This window comes from Montipora capricornis, chromosome 5, assembly GCF_036669925.1.
Source record: "Montipora capricornis isolate CH-2021 chromosome 5, ASM3666992v2, whole genome shotgun sequence".
In the NCBI taxonomy this organism is placed as follows: domain Eukaryota; kingdom Metazoa; phylum Cnidaria; class Anthozoa; order Scleractinia; family Acroporidae; genus Montipora; species Montipora capricornis.
Window position 1 is genome coordinate 1,529,894 of NC_090887.1, and position 12,500 is coordinate 1,542,393.

General features: G+C 40.4%; 1 protein-coding gene and 1 long non-coding RNA gene across 3 annotated transcripts in view; both read right to left on the reverse strand.

Moving 5' to 3' along the window:
- Nucleotides 1–1,388: 1,388 nt before the first annotated feature.
- LOC138049044 (uncharacterized) lies at nucleotides 1,389–4,072 on the reverse strand. The gene is made up of 2 exons (XR_011132286.1): nucleotides 3,914–4,072; nucleotides 1,389–2,213 (listed from the first exon to the last, which is right to left on the reverse strand). It is a non-coding gene; the product is annotated as an uncharacterized lncRNA (long non-coding RNA).
- Nucleotides 4,073–11,591: 7,519 nt separating this feature from the next.
- Nucleotides 11,592–12,500, reverse strand: part of LOC138049045 (uncharacterized) — an 11,616-nt gene continuing 10,707 nt past the window's right edge. For both annotated transcript variants that reach the window (XM_068895154.1, XM_068895155.1), the window contains exon 9: nucleotides 11,592–12,500. This exon is cut by the window's right edge and continues 349 nt beyond it. In XM_068895154.1, the coding sequence (XP_068751255.1) occupies nucleotides 12,338–12,500 (163 nt within the window). In that variant the 3' untranslated portion in view covers nucleotides 11,592–12,337.

Here is a 12,500-nt window from a genome sequence, read left to right on the forward strand (position 1 = left end):
AGAGATCCCCATTGACGAGTAAAATTGTCTGGTGTTAGACAGAGTAAAATCTATAAGTGTCACTCTTAGGAGGGAGAGGGTTAAAGACTAAAAAGACTACAAACTTTTGAAAACACTCTTCGGTTCGCTGTTGCTAAATACTCAGCCAGTATCAAAAATATCATAATAGAATTTTTGAGGGACAAACAAAGAGTATTATGGTATTTTTTATACGTGCTAGTTATGAACTTAGAACTGCATCTAGTACAGTACAATTCAGGAATAATATTAAACCTTACATGTTTCTCTCATGATGAACACCTAATTTCCACGCTGTTGTTCTTATTCAAATTGTACATACCTCATCCCCTTCGTAACTGTTTTTCTTCCTTTTATATGTATGGAATTTTATTACCTTATCAATCGTAACTATTTAATATTGCTCGGAAATACTAGCATTATTTTATGCTACGCTAAATCCGTCTACTAGAGATGAAGATGTCCCAAGAGAAATCTAAAACAATGCGTATGCCAATTGTTTTGGGGGTAAAAGAGGTGTATTATGGGATTGTGCAAGTAGAGAATAGGCCTCATTCGATATATCAATATTCTAACATGGCTCCGAGGCTTTCGAAACAAACGTCTGTATTTGGTGTTGTTTTCTTTGTAACCAAGTCTCTTTAGGGAATCGAGAGACAAAAAAAAAAAAGAAAAAAAAAGAAAAAAAGAAAAAGAAAATTAAGAAACTTACAATTTTGACCCGAAAGCCTTGGAGTCATGTTAGAATATTGATATATCGAACGTGTCCTATTAGAATGTGTCAACCACCGAGTAGTAACAATCGAATTTCGCTTCTTTTTAACCTGGGACGATTTCACTCCATCACTCCTTCATTTCCTGTTAGACATTGGGAAAGCAGGGGGGAGCTCCCATATGAAAAGGCACGGGCTGGTTGTCACAGGGGAAATTTGAATTTAACTCCTAAGGGAGACTAAATCTGCCCCTGTAGTTGTACAAAGAAGGAAGACTCAAACAGGCCCTGCAGACAAGTGGGAGTGCTACTAAAAAACGATGGAGAGATAGATGTATCGGAGTTTGTGGCATTCATTGTTTAAAACATTTGTATGGTGTATCTTACATTTGTACTTTGGCTAAACATAGCTTCAATTTTAAACAGTATTTGTCCTGCATTTATCAGGGACATTAGAAACATATTTGTCCCAAATTTGTTGTCTTCAGAACCAGGGCAAATATGACATCAAATGTGTCTCACATTTGTCTTAAAGCCAAATTTGAGTGGACGAGTTCAAAACAGGAAACGTTTTCATAATTCAAAACAGGCTGTCGTTGTCTACAAAATCCAAAATTCCATGATCAGCAAACTTACTTAAAAGAGTAGACAAAAAAAACCCAGTTTATTGGTGTTTAATTCCTTTCATGCCTTTCCCTTTTCTTTTGCCTTGTTCCCTAATATGCAACCCATATAGATTGTACAGATTTACAGACCAACTGGCTACACTACAGCGGGCAGATTTGCTATAAAACATAAAATTCACAATGTTGCAATCAAGAATATATGCTTAAATGGACAAAAATGTTCTTAGATTTCTAAATTATACGTGTTGAAAACGAAGTTAATTCTGGACCACTCACATATTTACAACTGAAGTTCATGATCTACAGAAACGTTCCTCAGCGTAGCTGATATAACTTTAAATGAAGGATAGAACACTGAATATCTCAGCAAATTCATTGTAGTAGAGACCGTGTATTTAAAACCAGAGATAGTTCTGCTACAACTACTTTTTTTCTTCTCAGTTACTAGGTGAAAAATGTCAGAAACCTCCTCATGCCAGAAACACTCTATTCCGCTAGGATTTATTCTTTGCCTGATGGACATTTTGGTCCATCGTTACACGGAGACAGCTTGTTCTTGATCCAAGTAGCAATTCCTGCCCCTCCTGCAAAGATAGCACTTGTTGCACTTGCGCCAAAACCGGTCGCTCCTGCGCTCTGAAGCCCAGCGAACACACTTGTGGAGGCTACAGTACCTCCATATGCTGCCGACTGGATGACGGCCGCAGCAGAGCCTGCGGCAACTCCTCCAGTGGTGAATCCCACCGTGGCAAGGACGACAGGAGCAGTGACTACTGCTATAGTACCTCCGACCAGGCCAATCGCTGTATACTCCTTCCAGCACCAACTGTTCCCCTCATGAGTACTCTCATCTGATGCTGGGAAAGGTAACATCGCGGTTAGAAAACGATGAAGTAAACTTTATCAATTTTGAACAGAGTTTTGGCGGTTAAATGGGGCAGATGCGTCTGGCGTTCTTACAGAAAAATCTTTGCAATGCATCTGAAAGAATGAGGATATAGTAGTTCTGGAGGATAGACACGAGTTGCCAAAAAACAAAAATGTAACCTCTTTAATTTATTGCAGACATTTCATTACTTTAATTTAAGAATAAATAATGGTGTAGTGTGTTTCAGTTGGAAGCCCAAGTAACCAATGGATGAGCGGGTGAATAAGAGCGATTTTGCACTTTCAGTGGTATATCTGATGTAGCTATTGCCCTTGAACTGAAATGAAGCTTACAATGAATGATGCTTTAATATGGATAGCAAAAGTAATTGCATGTGCTTATTGGCCGACCTTGGATTGGATTTTTCGCCGCTGTCACTGAATGCTAAGAGATTGGGCTCAAGATTGTCGGGGTCTATTTTTAGGTGATTTTCTAGGAAAAATCAATGTTGTGTTCAAACTGCTACTTTAGATGAATTTCAAATCGCGGTTACTTGAAAATATCTGAACTCTCTTCTTTGAAGTGTTGTTAAACTGAAATTCAATCGATTCAATCCTTGATGTTTTACGTGCTGCCAAGAAAACCATTCAGCTTTACTTTCCCGCACCTCCGAACGAAAAACCGGTGAATTTGAAAAGCAACATCACTCTGCAAGCAGCTTAGCAGAAGGAAAAGACGCAGTCCTCAATCAACCATTAAAACCATGGAAACGTATCTAGTAATGTCAAATAATAAAACTATGATTATACTATACTTGTAAACCTGTAAACAGTATTTTATCAGTGAAGATAAATGTCAGAAATCGCCCCGTGAGCTCAAACCGAAAGGGTTTAAAATGATAAACTGACAATTGTGTTTACACTGGTGCGATCCAGAAAAGCAGGGATGCCAAACTCTGGAGATCTAAAATCTGGAGATATTTTCCATCCGGTCTCCCCAACCCTTTCCCCCCTTACGATTAACTCACCCATTCCCCCTTCCCCCCCAAAAACGCACTCACCTACCCCTTCCGCCCCAGTAGTCCTTCAGAATACAAGTATAATCTATTTTGAACAGGAAATTTGCAGGAAAACAGAGCACATATGGCTGTGATAACAAACAGAGTTTTGTTTTGTTCAGAGATGAAGAAATGCATTAACAAACAATGAAACAAGTTTGAAAAAATCCAATTTTTTTTAACTTGGGGATACAATTTGAGCCTCCAATGGAGCAAAGTCTTTAAAATGCCCAGAGTTGTTTTTATCCGGGAGATTTGATGACCCGTACGGGAGACTCCCGGATAATGGTTCAAAAGGCATACGCTAGTGTTCATAGATTGCGAGATTATGTATTCAGGGCACTCACGAAGGACATCGAGGTTTACGAAATTTTCTATGGCTTCCCTCCATAAAATATAAATTTCTCATAGTCTGGTGAAAACACGACGATGTACACAAAGGGGCGTTGCGTTCCTCTCTAAAAGTAAACACGATTAATGTATGATAGAAATTCTCAACAATCCCAGTAGTGAGCTGAGAGCCGTAGGACAATCTTATCCATGTAACTTTCACCCTAAACCACAGCTGTTACAGGTGAAATTTCAACAGTTAACACCGTGCCATTGACGTTTGTTTTACTTATTTCACTTACCTTCTGCAGAAGCTGGCCGCAAAGCACTTAGAATCAAAACCATACAAAATGTTAAAGGCCAATTCATCGTGAAAGCCGAGTTAGTCGATCCAAAACGTCCCTTTCCTCGCTTTACAGATTATTTCTCTGCAACGATCAACAGTGCCGGAGAACCGATGTGAACGTGGAGCGCTTTGATTGGATGGGTTCAGCAGAACAGTACATCATACTGAAAGTCTGGATGGGGTTTTTCCCCTTTTATTGTTGCTTTGTTTTGGCTTCACGGGCGAACTATTTATAGCGCGGTAGCGCGGATACTATTGTTATCCAGTGTAAACATGCTCAAAGCGGACAAACAAACTGGTGAACCATAAACTGCTGCGATGTGGATAAAATGACCGACTCGAACACAAAAAGGAAAATACAATCATAAGTGAAAGTTTGGACTACAGAAGTCGGATATTCTAGCCATTATTAGAAAGACGTAGTATCTAACAAGTGCAAAGCATTCCTTTCCGAGTTGTAACGTAATCATTTCAATCATGGCATGATCACAATTTACTTACAGCTGAGAAAATGGCTGAAATTCTAACTGAGCACAGAGATCGTCGAATATGTACCGAGTAATAAAAAGAAAACAAAACGAAAACACAAACCCAGCTGCTTAAAGTAACATTTGACCTGTTCAATATGTGTTACGTGAAACCAAACAGGAAGGAATATATGCAAGTCGGTATCAGGGTTTTGTAGCTAGTGCAATATTTAAGGCTGACGCTAGGGGGCTGGTGCGACACTAGCCTGCGTCACAATCATGCTGGAGACAATAGGGCCGTTTATACGAGAGAAAATAAGCCGCGGCTAACTCTGGCCGCGGCTTACGTAAGCCGCGAAAGGAACTATTTATACGAGTATAAACTCCCTGGCCAGGATAAGCCGCGACTTGAGGAAGCCGTGAACGTGGATTTTGTACCATTTATACGGGGTGTTCGCGGCTTACGTAAGCCGCGGCTTATTTTCTCTCGTATAAACGGCCCTAATGATCGACCCGATGACTGGGCTCGAATTGACCGAAAATTTCCGAAACATTTGTGAGTAGAGAGAACATATTAAACTCCAAACGAAGTAAAAAGCTTATAAAGATCCTTTTTTTTAAGTGCAGCAGTACAAAAGAAGACGATTTTGAGATAACTTGTTCCCACCTTACCCCAATAAGTAAGTAAGTAAGTAAGTAAGTAAGAACTTTATTACCGTGTCAAAATCTCTAGCGTACAACGTGCACTAATTGGGGACACCTAATTACCTCGTGCTAAAATTACTTAAAAATTACAAAATATGAAATTTATATGTATGTATGTATGTATGTGTATTTACATGTTTAAAATGACAAGTTAATCATTACATAAGAAACAGTCTTTACATTCAATTTCCAGTAGGCTATTAAAATTAACTTGTTTTATTCGTTTTTTAACATTGCGGAGTGCAATTTGTAGTCTTTGAAAAAAATTACGAGTGCTCATTTATTGCAAATTGCACGAGAAAAATCATGTGATTACTTATTAATAGTATACGATGGCCTAGGAGGGTCACAGTCCAGTTTTAATTTTGTGAGTCGTCACCAGTTCTCTCCCTGGTCACAGGTCACAGGTTATTGTTTTACCAATACAGAAAGTATCCTAAACATTCATGAAAGCTACAAAAGCTTTTAGGCCGAAGGGTAGCTTTTATGGATGTTTAGGATACTTTGTGTATTGGTAAAACAATGAACTGTGACCTGTGATCCGTGAGAAAACTGGTGACGAGTCGCAAAATTAAAACTGGACTGTGACCTTCCTGGGCCATCATAATAGTATGCATTGGACACTCAGTCTAGATAGCTTATCGTGATTAAGCAGAATTAGAAGCAACGCACTCTTACAACACCAAAAAATTTCGTCATCTAGGGATCGCATTTGATTGGCTGTTTGTGACTTTCTTTGGTCAGAATTCCTGGTTTTGTTCTTTTGTCTTTGCACCGAATTACCTCTTTTCTGCACTGTGTTACCTGAAAACTGTATTTCTCTTAGCCAGTCAGAGTGAAGAATTTTTTTTCATGTACATTATTACGTATATACTAAGGGTGCTTGCAAATTATGCCGTTGGTTTTTGGCCATCCTTTGCTAGAATCTTTCTTTATTTAGACTCATTTGCCTTTTGATAACAGGACGCATGCAAACTTCAATTCCAAAGAAGTTGGTTTGGAGTTGGCGCAGTCTTTGCTGACTCTGTTTGACCCCACCCTAGACGGGATGGTTCTCGACACCAACAAATCACATGACGAGCTACTGGTACCAATATACAGCAAACCAAAGACGGTTTACACAGTGCTACCAGGTAAGACTTCACAAAAACTACAAAGATTTAAGCCCACCGCACACGGTGAGGAAAGAGCTGAGCAAACTGCCTCGCGAGGCAGTTTGCTCAGCCCTTTCCTCGCGTATGTGTAGAAAATTTGGTGAGAAATTCGCCTTGGGAGGCCGTGAGGATAAAATCAAGCATGTTTGATATTTTTGGCGTCACCAGGCAAATTCTCACTGCGTGCGGCCACCGTGCGAATCGAGCTGAGCTCGGTCAGTCAAGCATCCAATAAAATACATGGCATTCTCACGTGACTTCAGTGGTTTAAAAAGACGTCGAAGGAAGAAACTCCGACGCCACTGATGCCATTTGAAAATGCCATGTACCATATTGGACGCTTGATTGACCGAGCTCAGCTCGATTCTCACGATGGCCGCACTTAGTGAGGAATTTGTCTCGCGAGGCCAAAAATATTAAACATGTTTGATTTTATTCTCACGAGGACTCACAAGGTGAATTTCTCATCACAATTTTCCCGCACACGTGAGGAAACGGCCGAGAAAACCGCTTTGCGAGGCAGTTTTCTCAGCTCTTTCCTCGTCGTGTGCGGCGGGCTTTAGCCTTTAAGCAAAGTTGAAGACCCGGGTTCGATTCCCAGACTCAGCGTCTTATATGGGTTGAGTCTACTCTGCTCTGAGAAGTTTTTCTCTGAGTTCTCCGGTTTATCCCTCTCCTCTAAAACCAACCTACGATTTGATAAGTGTAGATTTAAGGTCTGTACAGTTCACTCAAATAGTGTCCCAGCGCTAAATACAGTTGACACTTAAATATTAATAAAGTTCATTTAATTAAATTAACCCATTCATCCCTGAAATCTCGCCCGATTGACGAGTAAAATCGTCTGGCATTAGACAGAGTAAAATCTATAAGTATATCACTCTTAGGAGGGAGAGGGTTAAAGGGGACATAGTTTTTGAGTGGATCTTGATGTTGTTAACCCATTCATCCCTGAAGAGATCCCCATTGACGAGTAAAATTGTCTGGCATTAGACAGAGTAAAATCTATAGGTATCACTCTTAGGAGGGAGAGGGTTAAAGGGGACATAGTTTTTGAGTGGATCTAGATGTTGTTAACCCATTCATCCCTGAAGAGATCCCTATTGACGAGTAAAATTGTCTGGTGTTAGACAGAGTGAAATCTAGAAGTGTCACTCTTACGAGGTAGTCCAGGCATTTTATCGCCAAAAGTCGGTCAACCTGCCACTAATTGCAAAAGAAGGATTTTCAACGGTCTTTGGTCCAGGGACATGTCCTCTATAACATATCAAAAGTCCCCAAAAATCCGATTGGGGGAAGTTGACAAAAAACAACTTTTTTAGAGCCCTATATTGCTCAGCATGCAAACGAGGTTGCATTTACTATCTGTTGTGAGCTACCGTTGTTTTGCTTGAGTTTAAAGCCATGTGCAGCATAGGCTTGCAAAGATTGAGAAAATTTATTGTGTTATCTTCCTAGTTAAGTGCATTTATATACCCATTAAATAGAAGAATTATTCTTTATAAGTAAGTGAAACCTTTAGAGATGTCGTCGATGGATGGCTATCTGAGTGAATTATGTAGCGAAGAACACGGTCTTCCACAAGCGATGTTAGAACGCAAAAAGGACAATTTTACACTAAAAGACCTAACAGTAATGTCATGTTCCAAGATTATGTAATTCAGGAAAATGTAATTTGACGTGAGTAGAGATGTCCAAAATGAATTTCATCTTGGTGAAAAACCTGTTTTTCACTCATTGCTTCGCGCTTTGCATTGTAATATTCTTTTTCGACCTAATTCATTAGTAAATTCATCTTTTCCCCCTCATAATTTAAAGCAAAATGTTCAGGAATTGGGGAAATTTTTCGCAAAAACCGAAGGAAATGTTTTCACCCAGTTATGAACTAACAGAGAAAGTGTGTGTCCTGCAAATCTTGCGCTTGAGTTCAATTTGAAAACTAAAAAGTCTAGAGTAATTCCCTTCCAATACAGTGAAGGAATTTTGTTTATATTTAAACTTTGAGTTTGGATAGTAAAAAGAAAAATACGCGGTTGAAGACATCCCAACCATACCAAACGGAAAATTTTTCTAATGACTCAACAAGCCTCAGCTATGACAGACCTCCGTACCGACCACCAGGATGCCTAGCAAGTCTTCACGTAGCAAGAAGAAGTGATCGATTTTGGGCCGGATTATCGATAGACCTATGTAGGCGTCGAACAGGTTCTTTTGAGAAGCGTGGAAACCACTGGAGGCTTGACAAGAGGGAGGGGCCTAACGGACTAGCAACGTCTTATCTGGCTGTTATCTATATGCCTGCATTTATGCGTGTGCTGAAACAAAGAACATCATGCAAAAGCTGACAGGAGTTAATTTTATTCTGGAGAAAAGAACAAAGATATGTCTTAACAAGAGAAATGAAGGAAGCAATGACCATCCTCAGTGCTCTGGCTACTCACAACCCGAAGGAACATCATGAATGGTGTAAACGCTGATAGTAATGTCAATGCTGACACAGCCAAGAGCGTCGGGGAGAAGATGCTAGCGTCAGTGAAGGGAACGTTAACCATAGATTAGTCATTCAAACGAAGTGCCCAGACAGTCACTATAGCATCCAAGTCCTCCGTAAAGATTGAGTACAAGTACAAGTTGACCCTCAACTTGTATTTCAGAAATTATTTCAGGACGAGCTCAGCACATATCCCACAGCTCTTTTCGACTACCCATTTATGTTAAGGCAGCCACCAAAGCCATCATTAGCAGATGCACTATGGGCAACGCTTACACCAGAGGCTAAGACGCAACCTGAAGGGAACATACAGTACGTGCTGGACGGAGGTCCTCTTCTCCATCGAGTCCCATGGCCCAGAGGTGACGCTGCAAATGGTGACGCCTACCTACTTGTAGTCAAAATCGCTGTAGAGTCTGCCATAAATATAGTTTACGTCATAGATAGTGCGGCGTACGGGGTTTTATTCACGAGTTGTTTGTGTCAAAAACCCGAACGAGCGAGGTACGAGCGAGTGAGGGCTTTTGACACAAACAACGAGTGAATAAAACCCCGTACAAAGTGAATAAAACCCCGTACCCCTTTCCTTTCTTTCTTTAGTTCCTTTTGCTTTGCTACTAATACTTCTTTCGTCTTTCTGAACTCCTTTCCTTCCATAATGGTCGAGGAATAGTCTTTCTTTCTTAAATAACGATCAAAGCTGGAAACAAAAGACCTGAGCGATGTGGGTTCGTATTGTTGCCCGTCTTTCTTTCGAACTTGAAGTAGAAAATTGGCGAGTAACACGTCGAGGTCTTTTGCATCAATATTTTCAATATCGCTCAGCTCGTTCCTTGAAAATAAAAAAATTTTGGAGCAACGAGACATCTCTCTGTGTTTTGCTTAATGTGTTCTTGTTTTCTTGATGCTGCACAAACTCGTCCAGGGAGCAACCAACCGACACAAATCTAGCGCTTTCCTCCGGCTTTGCCATTTTCGCTGGAAAAATTTGGAGGCGTCGCCGCTAAAAGCCGCCAAATCTGGAAAGCTTTTTGAATGTAAACGATGCACGATTGTGATTGGCTCAGAAAGCTCTTGACGCTATCGTTGATTGGTTATACTTCGACATGTGAAACAGCTGTACGCCATTCTGATTGGTTGTATAGGATTTTTTGACGTGAAAATATAGCGTATAGATTTCTACAAATGAGATTTATGGAATAAAATTCTCGTGTTATGTGTAATAAAGAATTCCATGGTTCTAGTTGGGGATGGCACAGATTTGCCAGTCCTTCTGTGTTATCATGCTTCCAAAGGTGGATGTGGCCTCTTTTTTTGACCTGAGACAAAGGCAAACTCGAGATGTGCCCGTGTCTGGCATATGAAGAAAGTAAAAGAACAGCGGGGTAAGGAAGTTTGCAGAAATTTCCTTTTCCTTCACACCGTCACTGGATGCGACACAACATCGCGCCTCTATGGAGTTGGAAAGGCAACAGCCCTGAAGAAACTTGAGAATGTACCTTACTTCAAAGAGCACGCTAACGTTGGTCTTCATCTGTCATTCTGCTGTTTCTGGCGTTGTCACTGCAGGTGAAAAACCACTTGTATCATGTTTCGGAGGTAAACCAGGGGTAGGTTAACTCTATTAGATATCAGCGTTACTTCGAAAAACTTGCAGCCAAGACATCTCATATCGAGCCACAGAATCTGCCCCCAACAGCAGCAGTGGCCCGATTTCACAGCCTACGCGTCTGCTTGCAGGTAAAGCAGTGGTAGGAGAAGTTGCAGGTATGTCAATGGAAGACTGGGGGTGGAAACTCCCTAAATTATCAAGTATTTCCTGTTGAAGCAGACTTGCCGCCTGCCCCAGAATCTCTTCTCTAGTTAATCAGATGCAACTGTTTGTCTGACTGTAGCAATATAATCGAGGTGCAACAAATTTGTCGCAAGAATGGTACGCAGTGTTCCCCAGTCTGTGGCCAATGCAAAGGTCTAAAGGTCTTTGTGCACAAATTCTTTGAGCACTGTAGACTAGGAAAGTGAACATTTGGAAGACTAGCATTTTTATAAATACATTGTATATGTAGCATGTGTAGAATTGAACAAAGAGGTAGCTTTGTTGTGATGATATAGGCCTTTTCTTGTCGTGAGTCTTAAGCATTTATGTCTTGTAATGTTTCGGCAAAATAAGATTTCACCGCTGGCTCTAAATAAACCTTAATAATTCACTAAGTTAAATATATTTTGAGGAAAGGTCTTTCACGATTAAAGCCGTAAAATCATTGTTCTTAAGGGTAGATTCTTAGTTTTGGCGAAATGGCTCGAATTATACCAATAAAAAACGCTAAACGGCAACTGCCGGTTGACAGCCTCGTTTTCGTGCTATAGGAAAAAGAGACTTATTTTATGGGTGCGGTTTGGAGGCGTTCCCATGCTTGGATCTTTAGGGACTTTTAGTACGTTCATGCATAGGATATTCCTAACTGGTCAATGACGAGAAAGCTTCTTTTGCAATTAGTTACAGGTCCGACCACAAAATGCCTGGACTAAGGGAAAGGGTAGTCAATAGGTTAAACCTATTGACTACCAGTGCGCCCTAGGGCGCCCCCAGTTAACAAGTAAAATCGTCTGGCGTTGGACTTTTACTAACAGAGTGACATCTGTTTACGGTCTCACTTCGTAGAGACACTGAGTTAACCCCTTGACTCTTAGGAGTGAGACTTTATAGATTTTACTCTAACGCCAGATGGTTTTACTCGTCAACAGGGGTGGTTCAGCATTCAATGGTTTAATTTAACAGCCTCCACCCCAGTCTTTCTATAATGATGGAGATTCTGATTGGCAACAAGATCCTCTTTATTGACATGGAAATAATTAAAGACGGTACACATAATTATGTATAGAAACTAACTAAAATTGGCTTACTGTTACATTTCCAAAGCCACAAGGATAATTGCTTGCTCAGGAAAATGATCAGGGCATCAAAGATGAGAAATATCAAATGCTTAATTGAACTGGCTAGGCATTTTGAAATAAACGATTTTTGTGGAAGTCTGCATTTCGTTCAAGTTCAACTTCCACGTTTTTTAGAGATATCATGTGTCAGAGATTTCCATTCCCTGTTCCCATCTGACCATTCCTCCCTCTATTTTAGAGATAAATAATCAGACAGCCAGGAGTCAGGCTATTTGCCGGGTGCTGGATCCTTCACTTAGACTTGGACTCAGACTCAGGCAATTCAAATGAAAGCTACGGTGAGAGACTTTCCAGTTGAATTGACGGGATGAGGCCAGGGTCAGCATGATTGCTAACAATTCGGCAAATTTCATTCCACTAAACATTTAATTTTTGGCTAAATTGCAGAATACCCGCAACTTATTTGCATTTCATTGAATAAGAATAAGCTCTTTTGTAATTCTTCAAATAATGCCGCCTCCGGGAAACAATAGTGGTGAGGTGTTGCGGGGTATTCTGAAATTGCTAATTTTTACTTCAAAACGTGGTTCTAACTTTTTGATTCTGAAAAAAATCCTAAAACATCTGGCAACTCCCTTTGTTTCACTGGTGTTTTCAAAGTTGCTCTCTTAAACACCATCTTCCAAATGAAGACGAAATTCTCTTTCTACAGCACCAACTCCAAAAAACGACTGCAACACCTTCACAACCACAAGTTTAGCAGAGCTGGCAAAATCTTCGTAATTCTCCCGTACAAATTCCACCATCCTCGTTAGTTCAAAATCCACGGCT